At 41.7% G+C, this 18149-nt stretch overlaps 1 protein-coding gene and 1 non-coding gene across 2 annotated transcripts in view; both read left to right on the forward strand.

Annotated features, from left to right (window-relative positions):
* Positions 1-18149, forward strand: part of luzp2 (leucine zipper protein 2) — a 244598-nt gene that overhangs the window by 219691 nt on the left and 6758 nt on the right. The window contains exons 9-11 of the mRNA XM_034076049.2: positions 821-982; positions 10715-10819; positions 14536-14610. Of these exons, the coding sequence (XP_033931940.1) occupies positions 821-982; positions 10715-10819; positions 14536-14610 (342 nt within the window). The remainder of the gene's footprint in view (positions 1-820; positions 983-10714; positions 10820-14535; positions 14611-18149) is intronic.
* Positions 13779-13904, forward strand: LOC117444456 (small nucleolar RNA SNORA71). Its single transcript, XR_004551787.1, has one exon. It is a non-coding gene; the product is annotated as a small nucleolar RNA SNORA71 (small nucleolar RNA).

Genomic DNA, 18149 nt, shown 5'->3' on the forward strand with positions numbered 1-18149 from the left:
AATAAAAAGTTGCACAATTTACAAAATACCCTTTAACAGTTCTTAGGATTTATCAGCCAGGTATATATTACACAGTTATAACGGCATATATATATATATATATATATATATATATTGCACACATAGCACATATTGCACATAGTTGGTTGGTATTTAACAGCAAGGGGTGTTATAGTCTGTGTAACTTTAAACTAATCTTGTCCCTCTCATTTGACCCATTTAAACCCTGCGATGTCAAACACCGAATAAATAATAAAATTGCTTTTGAATTATTTAATGAATAAAGTATGTTAGTAATGTTAGTCTGTTAACCTGGAGTGCAGTTTGAGGATGATTGTTAACCATGTGTCTCATTAAGGAGAATATATTTTCCAGATGATTAGCTTCAGCAGGTTTAAAAGAATGCGGCAGTTTTCATTTATGAGGTATAATGTTTATAAATGTGGTTATTGACACACTGACTCTGGGGGCAAGTTAGATGACTTAAAAATACATGGGGAGGAAAGTGTTGCCTAGCAAAACAGGCAATTATGTTGTACTGACATCAGAGGCCCTTGTAAAAAAGATTAAACAATCATTCTGTCCATTATTATTATTGATTTAAAGTGAAATAATCTTTTGAGCATTGCTTCTTTTATAACTCTAGTGAGTTGTGCTTCATGCCTTGCCTAACGATGCCTCCAACAGTAGCTGTCCTAAAGCTGCTTTCAAGCATGGCCAATGGCTTTAATGCTTAAGTACATTTCTCTTGTGGATGCATGGAAGGAGGCATGGAGGGATTCAGAAATGTGCTTTTGTGTGTAATTTTGTTTGGGGACAGGAGTCTCAGATGAAGGCGCTGAAGGACACAGTTCACATCTGCTTCTCAGCTGTCCTGCACAACCAGCCCAGCAGCAGCCCCCGATTCCTCCCCTCCCACCTGTTCAGATACTCATCGCTCATCAACAGCTCCAGAGTCACCTTTCAGCAGCCACATGCCAAGGTAATTCACTATTCCACTCACTCACGTCTCATTTCATGTTTATTCAAAGTAAGGTCTTTTTTTAAAGCTTTATAGCCACTGAAAGCACATATATTTAACACTTGTTCCAAAACTACCTCTCTATTTTCTGTCTCCTTAAAACTTCGCTCATACAGTATATTTCAGGAAATAAATTAACCTTGGTGGATTTCTTCCATAAAAACATCGGGCTGCACAATAAGCCATAAAAACATTTATGAAAAATATCACTTCAAATGTTTATAATTTTACTATGACTGCTTGAACTTCAATAATTACATATTTTATCTAATTTACCACAAACACACGCCTGATCTAGTCTACTATTTTTGGAAACATTTATCTTGAACTTAAGATTGTTTAAAAGTCTTACATTACATTTTAAACTTGTTGAACTCCAGTATTGTTGAATTAACTATGCTGTTCTCTAACTTAATCCGAGTGAACATTTAGTGTAGATGAAATCAGAAAAAAGTCTAAGCAACACATTTAGTAGCGTGGATTCAGGTCATTGTGGTAATCATGGTTGATTGCATTTGCAAGGCAGCCTCATTCACTGTGGCTATGAATAAACATTGCAGGCTGAAGGCAAAAAGCATTTCCTCAGCCCATAGAAATAACCAGCAACACAATGGTCCATTTTCACAGGCAACATTTTGACTTGTAATAGCAGGCAAACTCAGGTGCACCGATTACCATTAACATTGACTGTATTCCATTGAAGTGTCAGAAACACAGCCAGAATGAATCAGTAGTGCCCTGAAACAGGTAGAGCTAAATGGAGTGTGGCACTCAATCATGTTATTAATTACACCTGTGGTTCTCTTCAATGAAAAGGCCTGAAGTTGTGTCACAATATCTGGTCAGTTTGACTGTTAGTGACCCCAGTTTAAACACAGCAGTTACAATGCTTTAGGAACATAAGATAAGTGCAATCATTGAAAATGCAATGCCAGCAGGATTAAGGATTTGCCTCTGTAATGGCGGAGTATAATTTTCTTCTGACTCTTCAGATAAGATAAAGCAGGCGGCTGCTGTTTTCTGCTCCTCTTTGTGTAAACACTTTCAAATTAAAATTCATTTCACACTGTAACTCCATGATGTCCCAGCCTTGTGACATCATGGAATATAACTTGGTGCCAACATTTTCACCTCACCACACATCACAGCACATAATGCACTGTATGAGACATGTATTTAAGTGGTAGCCATTTGTGTGTGTATAAGTGGCTATTTGTCAATCTGATGCTCTGTGTATCACTCTCCAGAGAGAAATAGCCCAGGAAATAAGTACTACCAAATATACAGGTTAGGCAAACACAGTTCTGGAGGTTGTTCAGAATAATAACATGTCTAAATCAAGCAGTCACTTAAATATTAGTATTTTATTAGATTAGATAGAGTTTTATTGTCTCCCTTAGGAGAAATTTGTCTTGGGCATCGAGATAATACACATAAAAAACATTCAGGTCAATCAGTCATAGATACAGAACAGAGATCACATATATCACATGGCAAAGAAACAACAAGAAACATACAGGTACCGAACTTTCCCTATTGCATTCATACAGTACATAATCAAATATTGCACTTTTCCCTATTGTATTTATACATAAATCAAATATTGCACTTTTCCCTATTGTATTTATACATAAATCAAATATTGCACTTTCCCCTATTGTATTCATACACAAATCAATATTGCACTTTCCCTATTTCACCTATGCATAGTGTCCGTCAAATTGCACATATCCCTATTGTGTCCATATTTACACACAATGCACTTTCCCTATTTAACCTTCTCGATTGCACAAACTACACTGTAAACATTGCACCTCCCAACAACTCCTAACAGCATAATCACAGTTATTTCTGACTGTTCAGCAGCTTGATTGACAGTGGAACAAAGGAAAACTTATACCTGTTCAGTTTACAGTTTGGTAATCTATACCTTCTGCCAGCAACTCAAACTCTCTATACAGGATGTGTTTGGGGTCGCATGTGATTTTACGGCCTTGCTTTCTCACCATCTCCTCAAATATCTCCTGAAGAGAGGATGGTGGAAGCATGCCAATTCTTTTTCCAGCCTTTTTTATCAAGCTCTGGAGTTGTGATTTAGATTTAACTGACAAGTTACCAAACCATGTTGTGATGCCATAACGAATAATAGACTCAATTGCTGCCCTGTAGAACATTAACATGATGCATTTATCCACTCCATGAACCCTGAGCCGACGCAGGAAATACAGGCGCTGGCTTATCTTTGAGCATACCTGATCCACCTGATGGGCCCAGCCTAACTGAGCATCAAAATAAATCCCCAAATATTTAAAACGTGTAACCTGCTCAACTCCCTCCCTGTTGATAAGGACGGGGCTGTGATCACCTACTGACTTGGGGTCAAAGATCATTTCCTTTGTTTTTTTAACATTTAACACCAGGTTGTGCGCCTCACACCACTTCACGACCTCTTCAATCTCAAGTTTATAAAGAGAAATGTCTGAGTCTCTAGTCAGTAAACTAAGTATGGCTGTGTCATCAGAGAACTTTATAATGTGGTTGTGTGTGTGCTGACTCCTACACTCATTTGTGTAGAGTGTGAAGAGAAGAGGCGAGCTAACGCAGCCTTGCGGTGCCCCTGTGCTTATGACCTGTGTGTCAGAGAGGGTCGAGTTCACTTTCACCTGCTGCTGTCTTTCAGTTAGGAAGGAGTGATACCATCTGATCAAGTAAGGGTTCACATCCATCTGTTTGAGCTTTTTTAACATGATTTGGGGAAGAATAGTATTAAAAGCTGAGCTAAAGTCCATGAACATTAATCTAGCATAAGCTAAAGGGTTTTCCAGGTGTTTTAGAATAAAGTGAGTTGTAGAGGTCAGAGCATCATCTGTACCTCTACCATCGCTGTACGCAAACTGGTAGGGGTCCAAGAGGTGTTGCACCTCAGTTCGCAAGTTCCCTACAATAATCCGTTCCATATTAATGGAACGGATTAATTAACGTAACGTATTAACGTATTAATATGGTGCTATAGTTTACGAGCCTAATTACCGGTATTTGAATGTGTTGTTAGAGTTCATCCCTGTCTCCTCAAAATTACGTTCCCACAGAACTAAACTGCATTCTCAATTATGTTACAAACGTATTTTCTCCCACATTACGTAATTTTGAGGAGACAGGGTTGTAGAGTTTCATATTTTAGATTTAAAGTCTGTTCGCTAAGATACGATTAAGTCACTATTAAGTCACTATTACCTCATTCACACCAACGCAACTCCGGTTCAAGCTCCGTGCTAGAGCTTTTCAGGTTCAGAAGCAGTTCTTCGGTTTAGCTCCGGCTCTTTTCACACTGCCCAGAGTCCGACTGGTGCTGCGTGATTGCGTCATGACGTAACCGTTTGCGTACCTGCTTCATAAAGCCAAACCGCGCGGAAACCCCTCACAGCTCACACCGACAACAACAACAATGGCCGATTGTGCTTCAGCTTCCTCTGTACCTCTTCGGAAGACCAGATTCCAGTAGGTAGCTGGTCTCTTCAGTGGACCACTGCTGCTTGTTAAGTTTATCCATCGTTGTGTACAAGCTGGATAAAACGCGGGCTTTTTGTTGTTGTTCAGGAGTTGATCCCGCCCCTGCCCCCGCCTCGACGTAAGCGTGACGTATGCGGTGCTTTTGCTCTGGCCGGAAAAATGTTTGGTGCTTGAAACGAACCGGATTCCGGAGCTAAGAGGCTGCTGTGGTGTGAACAGGAAAACCCGGTGCTTTTCAAGCTCCAGCTCCGAACCGGCCCTGAAAAACCGTTGGTGTGAATGAGGTATATGAAACAGGCTTTGTTGGGATATTCTCACAGTCAAGGTCACAGTAGATTAAAAAACAGGCTCAGGATTTAATCCATTTCAGTGAAGATATTATCTTTTGTGTTGCTAGTGAAACACTGATACGTTAGGACTCCTTTCAAGTGTCAAGATTTTTCCCAGTCCACATGTTTTTATTCTCCAAACACTTCATGTCAACATTTCAAAAACATGTAACAGTGTTATAAACATACTTGTTTTATTCTATAGATCTATAAACCGAAATGGAGCCGTTATACACATCATTTTTGTTTCTTCATAATGTCCCTCATAGAACCCGTGGTTATTTGTCCGTCTACCAAGCATTCATGTCATCCTTAATCAGAGATTGAGTTGGATCCTGAAAAGCAGTCACTGCAGTCACTTAGAAATCATCAAGTCAGCCGCAGCACCACAGCGCCTTATCTGCCATGATCCTGGTGAGCAATTCTGTCTTAAAGAGGCTTTTCTCTCAGCAAGGCAGTGACAATTTACCCTGCGTCTTTTTCTAGGGTGCCTAAGAGATTTGACATGCCTTAGAGGATTTGTATTTAGTTTTCTTCATTTCTTATCGTGCAGCAGTAGCACCACTGTCCCTCTGATCTGCCTTCATACAGCGCAATATTCTGTAATTGACACTTTCTGTCCACATTGGAAATCTGGTAGGAGTTGCCAAAAATAAAACACATAATCCCATTATACCAAAAGTGTATTCCCTGTCATCTTCCTTTCATTAGTGAGAGCTAAATAAATGCAAGCACATAGCATCTCATGAAATAAGAAGTAAGGGAAACTCAAGGTAGGTGTGGGTTGATTTTCTTATGCTAATGAAGTGTATGCTTCTTACTTTATTAGCATACAAATAGCAGCACTTCACTTGTGAGCTGTTGCTAGCTCCATTAACTCCTGTAGCTGCTGTACACTTCGACGGGCTGTCTGATAAATCTGAGCACACCTCCGCTGCAAAGATTGCCGGGGTGTTCCATCTGTCCACTTTGCCTGTGCAAGTAGGGGTGGGTCAAAGCACATTTTAACCACTGCCAAATGTATCTCAAATGAAGTGGTTAAAAACAGCAGATAATAGCACTTACTGTGCATAAACGAGCCAAATCACCTGCAGCTAAGAAGTTAGGAAACAATTCACTGACAGAGAGGCAAATGTCAGGAACATGGGTCTCTGATGACCACGTGGTCTTGATGCTCATTAACAGGATCAAACACCCAGTAGTTTTATTATTCTATCCTTGTTTCCTAGTTTCTTTTGTGTAGGTTTGGACAAGACATATTAGTATAAGTGGATTGTCAATGAATGCATTTAGTGAGACATGCTATACTTTTCTGAAAATGCATGGCTAATCATATGCTAATATTGTTGATGATCAAAAGGCAATAATTCTGCGCACAGCAGGGTATTTATCGACAATAAAAAACGCGAAAAATCAATTCCCCTAAGGCGTTTAACATATGGAGAAAGCATTTATTCAGTAACTGGATGATAAAACTTACATTTTAGTTTCATGAGAACACTTGAGAACACTACAGTTGAATTCCGCTTTGTGTTTTTGAAATCCAAAGTGGACAAGTTAGATATGTTTGTTCAAGCACTCACTGACACCACTTTGAGCTTCACGCTCTTATTTAGCGTTTACATAATGGAGCTTAAGCTCTGGTAGAAGCCACAGATAAGACTCTCCCAGGCCTTGTCCCTCACACACACACACACACACACACACACACACACACACACACACACACACACACACACACACACACACACACACACACACACACACACACACACACACACACACACACACACACACACACACACACACACACACACACACACACACAAGATTCATTAGTGTGAGGATGCAGAGATCAGCAAGATTGGAGTAGAAGTTACTTCATATTTAAGAGACTCAGGGAGAGGGCCAAGCCTTGTGGTCCGATAGCATGCAATTGTCATCAAAGTAATGGGAGATGATGTCTTAGATGCTCACATTACTAAGCTGAAGGAGAGATCAGGAATTTATTTGCCCTCAGCACTTAATATTTACTTTTATGATTGTTTTCTAGTCTTTATAAATCAACGGAATATTAATCTCTTCTACGAAGGGAGGAGATAGTAGAGGGCTGACGGAGAAGATAGTTATCGGCTGAATTTGAATGGTACAATTCCATTTGCATCATGCATGTCAAAATGCAAGAAATTACTAAGAAGTCCAAGTCATTTTTTCTAATTAAGCTCTTTTTCGTTAAACTATTTTATTTTTACTTTACAAAAGTAGTCTACAATTAAACAGACATTCCATGATTATTAATGTTCATAGTTTAAGCTCCTTTTTAAGTTGTTACTGTAGAAACACTTTTGCAGACAGAACAGCTTGTTAAATGCCCTCCCTCTTCCATTGCTGTACTGTCAAATGCTTCCTCGATCTGACGTATGCTGTCAAAAGTCAGGATATAATGCATCAAGTGTTCACTCCAAAGTGGACACTTTCACAAGTAAAGCCATATGTTATTTCAGTTGACAAAGTAAGAATGGGATATGACAGTGACAGGTTACCATTGCCTGAAACCATAGCTTCATCTCACAAGAGACCACTTTTGACCCAGTTAGGTAAGGTACTATGTAGCTGGTGCAGAACACCGGCTCCAGGAGACGGAGAGGATTTAAAAAAATGTTGCTGTAAAAAATGTAGTTCATATTCTACTGTTTGTTGCCAACTAACTAAATTGCTGTATACTGAAGCAAAAAAAAAAGTTTTATCTAAGCATGATTTGTTATATTTATTTGTATGAATAGTAATGCTGAATTATTCAAAATTGACTGTGTCTGGAAACATGATAAATAAATAACATCCACGCCGTACATTTTCTGCACTGCTTGTAAATGGTGGCATATTACAGAATACATGACAGGGATGCCCTTTCCTGCTGAATTGTAGTCTCAACGCCTGCGTAAGTCACTGGCCTATGGATCAGCAGTATATTTAGCATGGATAGATTGTACCAAATACAAGTATCTTACTTTTGGATTGGCTTGTGTCTATAGTAGTAAGTGTAAGGGAAACTTCTGTTGCAATGGAAATCAGGACTCAGAGAGACACGGGAGGAGCAGGAATTCTGAATGTCAAACACTGGGATTTATTGAGACATCCAACGGCCGGGAGCATTGGCAAGGTTTTCACACGACTTCCTCATGTCAATCCCAAGCCAAGACTAAAGGTTACACAGAAACACAGCGCAAATCTACACAGAGAATATAGGAGGCGCCTATATTCGCGCTCTTTCCATCCTAATTGATCACACACATGTTTAGAGACAAAGAAAGTCTGTTAAAGTCATCTGCGCAGTTGGCCACACTCCCCCACAGGAAGGCAGGACCTTTGACCTGTGCCCTGCTCTAAGTTGCAGGCAAGACACATAGGAAAACACTAAAATTCTCCCCTGCACAGATATCATTAAAATATTCTCTAACAGTAAGAAGTTTACTACTGTGGGTGAGAACTTGGGTCAACACTAAATAATGTCAATATTCCTTATGCAGGAGGGTCAAACTGAAGGCCCTTGCTGTACTTGGGCCTCTAAGTAGATTTTTTTTTTCACAAAATCAAGATATTGACATCAGTCTTCTCCACACTACACTGCCAGGGAGCCTGAAGGCAAAGATTATCCACTAACTTTGTTGGCACTTGCTATCTGTGGATACTTAGTTTTGATACATCTCTATCACACATTCATTTTAGCACTGCCACACTGTGCCTGTTGGCATTACAACAAAGTTCTCAAAGAAAAGCTTTGACTACTGTATAGGATAACAACTCAACAACTCTGCTGCTGTCAACATTTAGAAGGTAGATACTGTATGTATGTTAAAAGAATGCAGTTTGAAATATTTTCTTAAGTTATAAATGACAACATGATCCTGCTGGGGTTTAACAGTGTGATTCAAAACAGGCTACGAATTTCATCTCAAGCCAGGCTAAAAGTTCACTTTGACAAACCACAACATGGTCTCTGCAAAGAAGCCTGCCAAAGGATCAATCATCATTATTTTAATGATGGATTATGTTATGAAATAAAAAATATTTTCTCTCAACCCTGCCATGTAACACTTCTGAAATCTGTTTTTATTTACATTACATTACATGTTACTTGTTAGACGCTTTTATCCAAAGCGACTTACATACTCAATACTGTGGGCAATCCCCACAGGAGCAATTTGGGGTGAAGTGTCTTGCCCAGGGACACAACAACATGCTGACTGCAGTGGGGTTTGAACCTGTGACCCCCTGATCCAAACACCAAGGGTCTATCCACTACGCCACACGCCTTTACTTTATTTTTCTTTCTTTTTTCTTTATACGCATAGAGCGTTTATTTCACCAACGATTCAAAGCACATCAACCTCACTAAAGTCATAATTTCCTTCTGTAGAGCTATAGATTTCTCTATATTCTCCAGAGAGAATCTACAATCTTGAAATTGCTTTGGCGGTTTTTGCACCGGGTCACTTCACTGTAACATCATTGTCCATCATGTGAAGCTCTCACAGCTGTAATGCTCAAATCTACCTCCAGGATTATGCTTACTTTTCACTTGCAGTACAGGCATCAATCACATGCTGGTTTGAAGGTCCAACATGGGGGACGAAATACTTCAAATGTGGCTCCTACAACAACTACATGTCATTTCATAACAAAACTAAGAGGGCACTTGGAGAGATGTGCCAAAGCTAACTGTTTTTTTAAACGAAAGTGAAAAATAATGTGTTTTACGCCCTGTAGTTTGGATCTGCTCCAAAGAATAATATACCCTTCAACCAAACTCATGAACATTTCCAACAGTTGTGTTTACAGTACATAATGCTGCTGACAGAAGTTAGCATCTTAAAATGCTTGCTAGACAAAATACAATAGGATTTTCCCATTGGATATGGTGACAGTATATTGCACCAAATGAGCTTTGTGGCCAACACATGTTAGTGATACTTAACAGGTTTTTTTAAGCAGATATTCTCCTCATATTGAAGGTGGTTGAAGGTAAGAAACCGGCTTGAGATACACTTTTTGTTATATTCCATGGAATGCTCATAACATCCCGATAGCAATGAATATCTTAAGTGCTTTGACAAAAAATCATCTGTGGAAGCCGTGGTACTGTAAAAAGCACGACCAATCATTTTAGCTGGCCCGGCTAAAATAACTGGATGGCCTACCTGCCTGTCAGCCTTCCATCTGTGCACAAACTTACCTCGTGCCCTCATTGGTCATGTGCGCGTTCGTGTGTGTTGGAGGAGGGGCTCTGTAAGGAACTGGCAGATTTTTTTCGGCTGTGTATTTTCAAATTCTAGCGACCTCGAGCTGGTTTCTCCAAAATTACCAACCCCACCTTTAACACCAGTTTTTTAAAGGAAATGCAATTCCCAGAAGTAAAAAACTAACGCTATGCTAAAAAGGAATTAAATGCACTGCTGTGCATCAAAGCTAAAGGCAGTTTCTTGTCAGCGTGATGACTTTTAGTAATTTATTTAGTCACTTGTCAGTCTCCCCGTCATTGGATATGTAATGACTGAAATCACTAGACTAGAATCACCTCCTTAATATTTCAGTAATTATGTTTTAATTTGTCATTATGCAGTTTTTTGCCCTTTCTGCTGCTTGTTGGGAAATAGTCACACCAACAATGATTTATTCACTACTCATAAATAAGCTGAATTAATATAAATGAACAAGTATAAATTAAGCCGTTGTGAACCTTTGAGTCAGAACTGCTTACATTCAAAGAACCCCATTGCTTCAGCTGCATTAACACGCCATTTACACCTTTTATTTTGAACCCTAAATTGTAATGTTGTCTTTTTTTTGCCAACAGGATATCTCTAAAGTTCAGAGAATTGTCACAGCCAGTAAATCACCCATGAACATGGAAGTAATGAGGAGAGAGAGTGGCGGAGATAAGGACTGCCAGATGGAAAAGGTGAGTCTTGAGAGTAATTAAACTATAATGGCATATGTTACCTGGGGGCTTGTGTCCATGAAGTTCATCTGTTCACTGAATCCATGCTCAAGCCCCTCATCTGAAATCAGACAAGCCTCTTCTACAGTATAGGTCCATTCGTTCTAAAACTTGATACAAAAAACTTGATGCAAACAATTCTAAATGTTTAAGTATTCTTCCGTCATTCTTCAGTCAATATAGTCAAGTTCAACTTTTACACTTGAGTTAAATCACTTCAAATGATTATACTGTGCTATTAGATTACAATATTGACCATAAACAGGTATGGTAACAATTATCGAAACAGAAAATATAAACAATTTTTTGACAATTGTGCTTTTGCAACATTTGATTTCATATTTAATTAAATATCTTTCAGGTATTGGAAAATTGGTTTGACACGTGTCTACTGTGATGGCCATTTTTGAGTGTATTCCAGATTATAGAAACTAAATGGTTGATTGATTTATCGTCAAATATTATTGGCTAATGGCGGCCAGTATCTCACCTTGTATGAAGGTTGAGTGTTTCTTGCAGCGCCTAGTTCTAACCCAGCCTCTCTGCTACGTCTTTTATGATAATAAAAATAATGTGATGGTAATTAGTTATGATCTGCCCTGGTCACAAGCGTTTAAAACACTGCTTAGGTTATGCAACCTCACGAGAGCATATTTCTTCTTTTTGAAAGCTAAAATTAAGAGGAAAAAAAATATCTCGCATGGAGCCTTGCGTTCGCCGCAGGAAATAATTATACACTTCACAGCTGAAATGATGAATGAGTTGTCAATCAGCAGAAAATTGGTAAAATTAATGATCTGTAACTTGATTAAATCAATTAGCACCATGCTCGAGTTTCTGCTTCTCAAATCTGAGGATATTTTAGTTTTTTCGATGATTCATGCACAAAATGCCACAAGGGATTATTCCACATCATTGTTTCTTAGAGCCTTAAATGTCACTTAGGGAAGATTTCAGTAACTCATTAACTGCGCTGAAAGAGAACTGTCGTTTCAGTGAAGATACTATTTTCACTCTCAACCCAACTTCAAAGAGCTTTTCAGTTACAGCTCAACTTGCCCAGTGCAAACAGACACTGTGTTTTACACTGAGGAATGGATTTTCATTGAGTGCATTGTTGCTACAGCACTCTGAACGCTGGTACTGAGGGAGGAGAGACAGAAGGAGAAACTGACCTCTAATGTTCAGATTATTTTGGAGGTGCTTTAATGGTCACAGACTTGCCTCTCTACGATTGAGTTTTGAGGACACCTTTGAATGTGTATCTCTGATGGGGAAGCCTAATGATTTTTACAACTATCAAAAACTATTACAGATAAAGTTGAAAGACCACTGAAGACAGGGGAGCACGGACGGATGCCACACAGAGAGGATATTACCCTCTGTGGAAACCGCGTCAAAGAGATTGTTCTTTAATGACATTGTGCCAAGAACAATGTTCAGCAGTGTCCCATATTTGCTTATATCATTTAGGCAGGGTGGAAAAATATCCCACAGCGAGAGGGAGAAACATTTTTGATACAGATAAGAGGAGACATGTTTGAAACAGACACTCAGATATGGTGTCCGCTCGTGAGCACCGCCACGTCTCCCGCTGTCCTCCCCCCCTGTAGGAGGGGAGGAAATGACAAGAGACAGTTTGTGTGAGCATGTAGCGTACGGCCTGTGTTTCAGTTTGAAAATGAAATGTGATACATTTGCGGCTGTCAAATGATTTGCTTGTGTTACGTCCCGTCCCTCTACCAAGCGGTAGTGGCTCGTGGGAAGACCCGCAACATAAAAACAACCACGCCAAACACAGAATGTAGTTATCGACCGGCATTTATTTTCAGCACAGCCGTAACTCACATGCATGCCTACCGGCAGAGTTGGGTGTAACAATATTACTTTTGTCGGTAACGGAGTAGTGTAACGCGCTACTTTTATAATTCAGTAATCACACTACAGTTACTAACATTGTCCCGACACGCGTTACTTCGTTACTTACTAAAATCAGTCATAATCAAACCTCAACAAACACCTGCAAAGAACACATGCTAGGTGAAGCTAACGCACAGCTAGTTGTTGTTTGTTTATATCACGTAGTCTGTTCTTCTTCTCTGTTTTCCGGTTGTTGCCTGTTTTGAATGACGAATACACACTACCGCCGCCTGCTGGTAAGGAGAGTTATTGCCACTCACGCATGCGCAGTTCCTACGTGCTCGGCTGAAGTCTTTGCGGTGTCTGGTTCCAGTGCAACACATGGCCAACATGCAGGAGAACACGCCGACGCAACAGCGTGAGCAGAGATAGACTGCGCAAAATATACAGATAGCAGGAGACAGAGGACAGCCATGGTCACATAGGAAAACATTCAGGATCTGTCGTACCACGGTCGTATTCCCTTCGCATCAGGGCAGGAACAGAGACCTCTTCTCCTTCAGCTTCTCCCTTTTTAAGTCGTCCCCAGCTGAATGCAATTAGGACACCTGGGGAGGCGGAGCCAGGGGCGGATCAGGTGCACCTGCGCAGCAGAGAGACAGAGAATAACACAGAGCATGTAACAGCTTGTCACACTGTAGAAAGAAGTCACACCTAACTGTTTGAATTCTATATTTCAAATAAAATGCATGCTGGAGACTGCGTTCACTTATCTTACATGTGGTTTGATGCATCCAAATGTTCTTCTATACAGCAGGTCCATGAAGTAATTCATAATTGACCTTATTATTTTATAAAGAAGCAGTTCATATATTTTGTAATGTCCACATTTAGTGTTCAATCTGTACAAAGCTTAGTTTTAGCCATAATAATTGGCAGCAATGTTACATGAAAGCAAAGCTATTACCTAAATTGGCAAGTGTATTGAAGGGGGGGGAATGATTGATGATGCTTTTAGCGACGTGTGCAACTTTGTAACAGATCAACAATAACACATCCACCCTGTATCGAAAGTGATCATGGCGTCCCGTCGCCAGGTCATTGATAGTACAGGAAGATGAAGCTGGAAGCCTTTCCCGTGTCTGAAGGATCCTCCGTTCATATCAGACCCTGGCGCTCCCTCACATTTAAAAAAAACAATAACACATGATCCTGTAGGGAAGCAGCGTATCATTATTTTCTTTATTGATCATTTCAAGATTGATTGTTTTTACGTCATAAGTTGCAAAAAAGGTCTGTTTGAGGTTTTGTGAGCCAGAGGTGACATCTTGAAATTGCTTCTTTTTTTTTTCAACCAACAGTCTAAAATCCACTTTCCATAGTACGGTGGGAAGAAAAGAAAAGAGGAGAGCAGCAGATCTTAGGAAATTAGGAAACCACCAACACATATCAGGCATTGGTTTTCTGATTTACAATTACTCTACAATTATTCATTGCTTCATACAATTTGGTTGTTGATTGAATAACTGTTGATTGACTAATTAGTAAATGTGTACAGGACACACAGAATACAACATGTGTGTCCTGTACACAAGTAAACAGGCTAAATAAATCACTGTCATTGACAGTGAGAAACATATTTGAATTATTGAATGGTTTTGAGAAGAAGTCAATAAGACTCCTGATTGCTTTCTAGTGAAAATAAAAAGGGGGATTTGAATGTCCCATACAAAGGTCTGTTCATATTGTGTTTTCACTGAATACAAACAGCATGTACTCTCTACACTGCACTGAATATGTTCTCTCTACTCCTATAGACCGGGGGCGACTGCCTTCAGAATCAGACGAAGGAATCCGCTCCAGATAGTAAAAAGCTACCAGAGCCACAGCAGGTGAGCGCGGTCAGATTAGATCATAATAGATGCAGACATTTCAAAGTTTACTTGTTGCTGTTTTTGATCCACATTAAAGATATATCAGTTTATAATGGGAAATGCCATACTTGCTAAATTTAATATTACCTATAGATTTGTATTAATTGTCAGGAAATCCCTTAAAATACCAAAATCCACAATGTAGTCCAGACATTTCTGCTTGCCTATCATGTCTGACACTTATTCCCAATTAAAATGTGAATATTAACAAACAGTTTCACAAATCAAATCTTTTAAAAGGCCTAGATATTTCTTAAAACAATTGGGAATTGCAGTTGTTTGCCAACTCTACCCCAACAGACGTAAATTAGGAATTTATTGGTGGTCTATATCAAGCCTTGGATTCATTAAGGCATCGTTTATGACTGAAGATAAACTACAGTGTGTGTGTATTCATGATAATGAAGGAACACGTCGGCCAGGTCATCTTTGTGGTTAATTAATGTGTTTTTAATCTTTTTGGATGGATAAATATTCACAGAGAAATCATTGTTGTTAAGTCATTAATTGTTTTGTTTCTTGATTCTTGACAACAAGAGAGCTTTTTATAGCTATTTAAAAATAAATTCCATTCCACTACAATCTCATAATTAAAATGTGAAAACGAAGGAGCATGATCATGTTTTAAAGGACTTTATGGAAAGAAAAATAGATGTGACCATCCCAGTGTGAATACACACAGAGACTGACAATTGACCGTAATGTAAAACTCAGCATGCACGTGAGACAAAGCACAGCAGGGGACACAGTGTGACACACAACGCAGAAGGAAAGTCTCTAAATAAAAGGCAACCAATCTGATAAAACCTTGTATTCAGTGTGCCACTGTCACCTATAATATGTGATATTCAATGCCTTGCCAGAGCCTATGCTTAACTGCCTCCCTCATCAAATTATTGAATTGAGTCACACCTGTTTGGCGCTGCCAGATGGTGCAACAAAACAATGAATCTCATTTCAATGCAGTGCAATACCGTGTAACTGAGCAACCGCCTTGCATTCAAAGTGGCAGCGATCCATTTTTAGACGCTCACACTATTGGTTCAACAATACAAGAATATTCCAAAAGAGATCTCGACAAATGGGCAGTTCTCATTCATAACACTCCGTTCGATGTCTCACTATGGGATGCGCCTCATCGCGGAGCAAACAGAAGCATCAATCTCATTACGCCAATCCTGATTGGCCAGTGATCTTGACGTCAGCGTCAGGGAATTCACCCCCTATAAGTAGCTTGCGCCACGACGCATGCGTCATTCAAACACCTCTTCTCGCTTCAGAGCACATCTCACAGTAGCCGGGCAAGCTTCACTGTCCACAGACTGAACCCAAATACCCATTTCGGTCGACGGGCGCTCGCCGGCTACTCCTTCTGCTTCGCAGGAAGATGGTAGTACTAACGCTGTTAGTATTAAAATCGACCTCGCCCTTCTCTTCCCTAGAAAGTAAGGTAGGTCTGATTTTTTAAGGTGTGCTTCACAGGTGTGCTGCTAGCTTCACAGGTGTGCTGCTAGCTCGCTCCCTCTCTACCGACACCACGGTAGCGAGGAAGTTTTCTTTTCGCTTCTCCACGGAGGAAGAAAGGATTAAAAGAGCATACTGTCACACCAGTCAGTATTCTCCGGGAATAAAAGACCCACACCGTCCTTTTCTCCGGATTAAGGACAAGGTGGTAACATATTTTTCTCCCGTCCCACCTGTCGAGAGCCCTCTCCACGCCACGAGGCGAACAAGATGGACGCCCCTCTCCCTCACACCAGAGGGGTCAGGGACTCGGTGGCTCGACTCTGCGGCTGCGGGTTGAAGATCTCGGACACAGACACACACCAGGTCTGTTCGTCCTGCCTCGGGCTGGAACACGCCCGAGGCGCTATCGACAACCCCGGCTCGTGCGGACATTGTGTCCGCTTCACCGTAAAGAGCCTCCGCCGACGGTTAGCACAACAAGCTAGCTTGTCGGAACAGGACCCCCCCATGTCCACGGACCCGCCGGCCGGCAGTCAAGACACGGGGGCGTCTGGGGCTCATTATCTGCGATGGCTACAGAACCGGAATCCCGCGCCCTGGCAGGCCGGGTAAAGCTTGGTAAAGGCTTTACCAAGCTGGGGCTCCCGGTTACACCTCACCATGGTCTCACCCGCGGAGGATGTCCTCGAGCTGGATTACGAGGAGGACGAAGAAGAGGACGCCTTAGCGTTCCTCGTGTCCGAGTCGGATGAACAGGAAGAGGACACCTTCATGTCATCGGCTCAGGCTGCAAAGCCTGGAGCGAGGGCTGCCCGGTCTGAGCATGGACCTACAGGCCGTGTGTAAACGTGCTGCGGCCAGACTCAACGTCCCGTGGCCTGAAATGGCCAAGGAGACCTCCAGGTCCCGCTACGAGGGAAAACATCTTCCCCAAGCAGCGGGGAAAAAGAGGCAACTCCTTCCGGTCTTCCCGGAGATGTTGGATGAGGTTTCGGTCTCGTGGAGAGACCGGCCCTTCAGCAACAAGGTCCCAATCCAGGGTGCCTCCTCCCTAGACTGTGACGGAATGGAGAAGCTCGGCCTGCTCCGCATACCGCCCATGGAACCGCTGGTAGCGGCCCACCTCCTACCGAAGGTGGGCCCGTCACCGAGCAGGAACCCCACGCTGCCAGCAAAGTCGGACCGTTTTCAGTCAGCAATGACTGAAAAGTCCTACAAATCTGCAGCGTTGTCCGCCAGGGCCCTGAATGTGTCCTCGCTGCTAACCGCTTACCAAGCGGAGCTCTGCGAGGACCTGTCGGGTAACCCGGGGGCAGTCACTCTGGACGAGATGGCAGCGGTCACGGACATTTGTCTCCGTGTCCAACGCTGCGCCGTCCAGGCCACGGGCAAGGTAATGGGGATCATGGTGGTGCAGGAAAGAGCGAGATGGCTCAACCTCACCACTCTCCCAGACCGGGAAAAGGAGGATGTGCTGGATATGCCCATCGTTCCCGAGGGAATTTTTGGCTCCGCTCTCGCCTCCATGCAAAGGAGGTGTGAGACGAAGAAGAAGGAGGACGAGGCACTCCTCGAACTCTGCTCGGTTTAAAACACCGAAGACGCAGAGGTCGCAGCTCACCCCGAGTCCCCAGCCCAGGCTGGAGACAGGGGCAGGCTGGCCTAGAAAATCTCCGGTTCCGGCTGCAGCTCAGGCTCAGCCAACCCAGAATTTCGACCAGCAGTCGAGGAAGAAGAAGCGAGCGGCGTGACAGCCCCTCCTTCTCCCCTCCGTGACAGAGCTGGAAGTTCATTCCCCAGCTCTGAATGTGTTCCCACTGCCTCGAGAGATGCCTCAACACCATCCTCAAGTCCGCACAAACACATGTCACACATTGGTTGATTGTTTTGTTATAAAACATTTGCCGCTGACGCATCCAGGCTTCAGGCCGAGGGCGCAGCTCGAAAAAATGAAAAGAAAATCAATAAAACCAATAAACAGCCCGTCAATTGTTCCCCTTCTGAGAGCAGCTACGGCATCTCTCAAAAGG

This window comes from Pseudochaenichthys georgianus, chromosome 3 (genome assembly GCF_902827115.2).
Source record: "Pseudochaenichthys georgianus chromosome 3, fPseGeo1.2, whole genome shotgun sequence".
NCBI lineage: Eukaryota > Metazoa > Chordata > Actinopteri > Perciformes > Channichthyidae > Pseudochaenichthys > Pseudochaenichthys georgianus.